We start from the raw sequence: 1,661 nt of genomic DNA, 5'->3' as shown, positions 1-1,661 counted from the left end.
AAACAAACCTTCTCTATTCTTCACACTTTCTGTATAAACAAACCTTCTCTATTCTTCACACTTTCTGTATAAACAAACCTTCTCTATTCTTCACACTTTCTGTATAACAAACCTTCTCTATTCATCACACTTTCTGTATAAACAAACCTTCTCTATTCATCACACTTTCTGTATAAACAAACCTTCTCTATTCTTCACACTTTCTGTATAAACAAACCTTCTCTATTCATCACACTTTTTGTATAAACAAACCTTCTCTATTCATCACACTTTTTGTATAAACAAACCTTCTCTATTCTTCACACTTTCTGTATAAACAAACCTTCTCTATTCTTCACACTTTCTGCTATAAACAAAACTTTGCTATTCTTCACACTTTCTGTATAAACAAACCTTCTCTATTCATCACACTTTTTGTATAAACAAACCTTCTCTATTCTTCACACTTTCTGTATAAACAAACCTTCTATATTCTTCACACTTTCTGCTATAAACAAAACTTTGCTATTCTTCACACTTTTTGTATAAACAAACCTCTATTCTTTACACTTTCTGCTATAAACAAAACTTTGCTATTCTTCACACTTTTTCTTAAACAATACTCTATTATTCACACTTTCAACTATAAACAAACCTCTATTCTTCACTATTTCTACTATGAACCTACCTTCTCTATTCTTCATCCTGCTACTATGAACAAACCATATTCGTCACTCTGCTGTAAACAAAACGTCGCTATTCTTTACAATTTAGGCCCAGCATGGCCAAGAGGTTAGGCGATCGACTCGCAATCTGAGGCTCGCGGATTCGAATCCTCGTTTCACCAAACATGCTCACCCTTTCAGCCATGTGGGCGTTATAAAGTGACAGTCAATCCAACTATTCGTTGGTAAAAGAGTACCCCAAGAGTTGGCGGTGGGTGGTGATGACTATCTGCCTTTCCTCTAGTCTTACACTGCTAAATTAGGGGCGGCTAGCACAGACAGCCCTCGTGTAGCTTTGCACAAAATTCAAAACAAACAAACAAAACTTTACACTTTCCAATATAAACAAACTTTCACTATTTTTTACACTTTCTACTATAAACAAACCTTCTCTGCTATTCACTCCTTCTGTATATACAAAGCGTTTCTACTCTTAACTCTGTTTAATATCCCATCTTTTCCAAACAATGTATTGTTAATTATTTTACAACTTTTCTCTAAGAGTTAATGTAACAAAAATATATTTTTTTCTTTCCTTTCTTTTTGTGCAGCTTACTACGTTATATTTCTAACTCACAAAGGCGAAGGGAATAATTTCTTTAAAACCCCACTGTATAGTGTCATGGCCATGTTTGTCATGTCGTTATCAGAGTTTGGAGACATGTATCAAGCATTTGAATACACCGCACATCCTGTGACTGCCAAGGTACTGAAATAGATGTTTAATACATTCTTCAAGTGTTTTTTTGTATGCATTTATAATACATGTCTGAACTAAGTTTTGTCTCTTACACATTTCAGTCTTAAGAAGGAATAATTGATGGTGTTTAATCTGCAGTAGCCTGTACGCAGCTCTCAGCTACAAGCTAATTAGTTAAGTTATCGACATGTGTAACTAATAAGCGTAATAAGAGACGTTACTACAGTTTTCAAGGTCAATTTAATTTGCTATGCTCA

The 1,661-nt window shown here is 34.3% G+C and overlaps 1 protein-coding gene across 1 annotated transcript in view; it reads left to right on the top strand.

Moving 5' to 3' along the window:
• Positions 1 to 1,410, top strand: part of LOC111083650 (transient receptor potential cation channel subfamily V member 5-like) — a gene marked incomplete at its 3' end in the record, with an annotated part of 16,303 nt that extends 14,893 nt beyond the window's left edge. The window contains exon 4 of the mRNA XM_022380295.1: positions 1,256 to 1,410. Within this exon, the coding sequence (XP_022236003.1) occupies positions 1,256 to 1,410 (155 nt within the window). The remainder of the gene's footprint in view (positions 1 to 1,255) is intronic.
• Between the last annotated feature and the right edge of the window lie 251 nt (positions 1,411 to 1,661).

This window comes from Limulus polyphemus, unplaced genomic scaffold (genome assembly GCF_000517525.1).
Source record: "Limulus polyphemus unplaced genomic scaffold, Limulus_polyphemus-2.1.2 Scaffold10505, whole genome shotgun sequence".
NCBI classification, from domain to species: domain Eukaryota; kingdom Metazoa; phylum Arthropoda; class Merostomata; order Xiphosura; family Limulidae; genus Limulus; species Limulus polyphemus.
The sequence above is the reverse complement of the archived record's forward strand: the minus strand, read 5'-3'. Positions and strand labels throughout refer to the sequence as shown.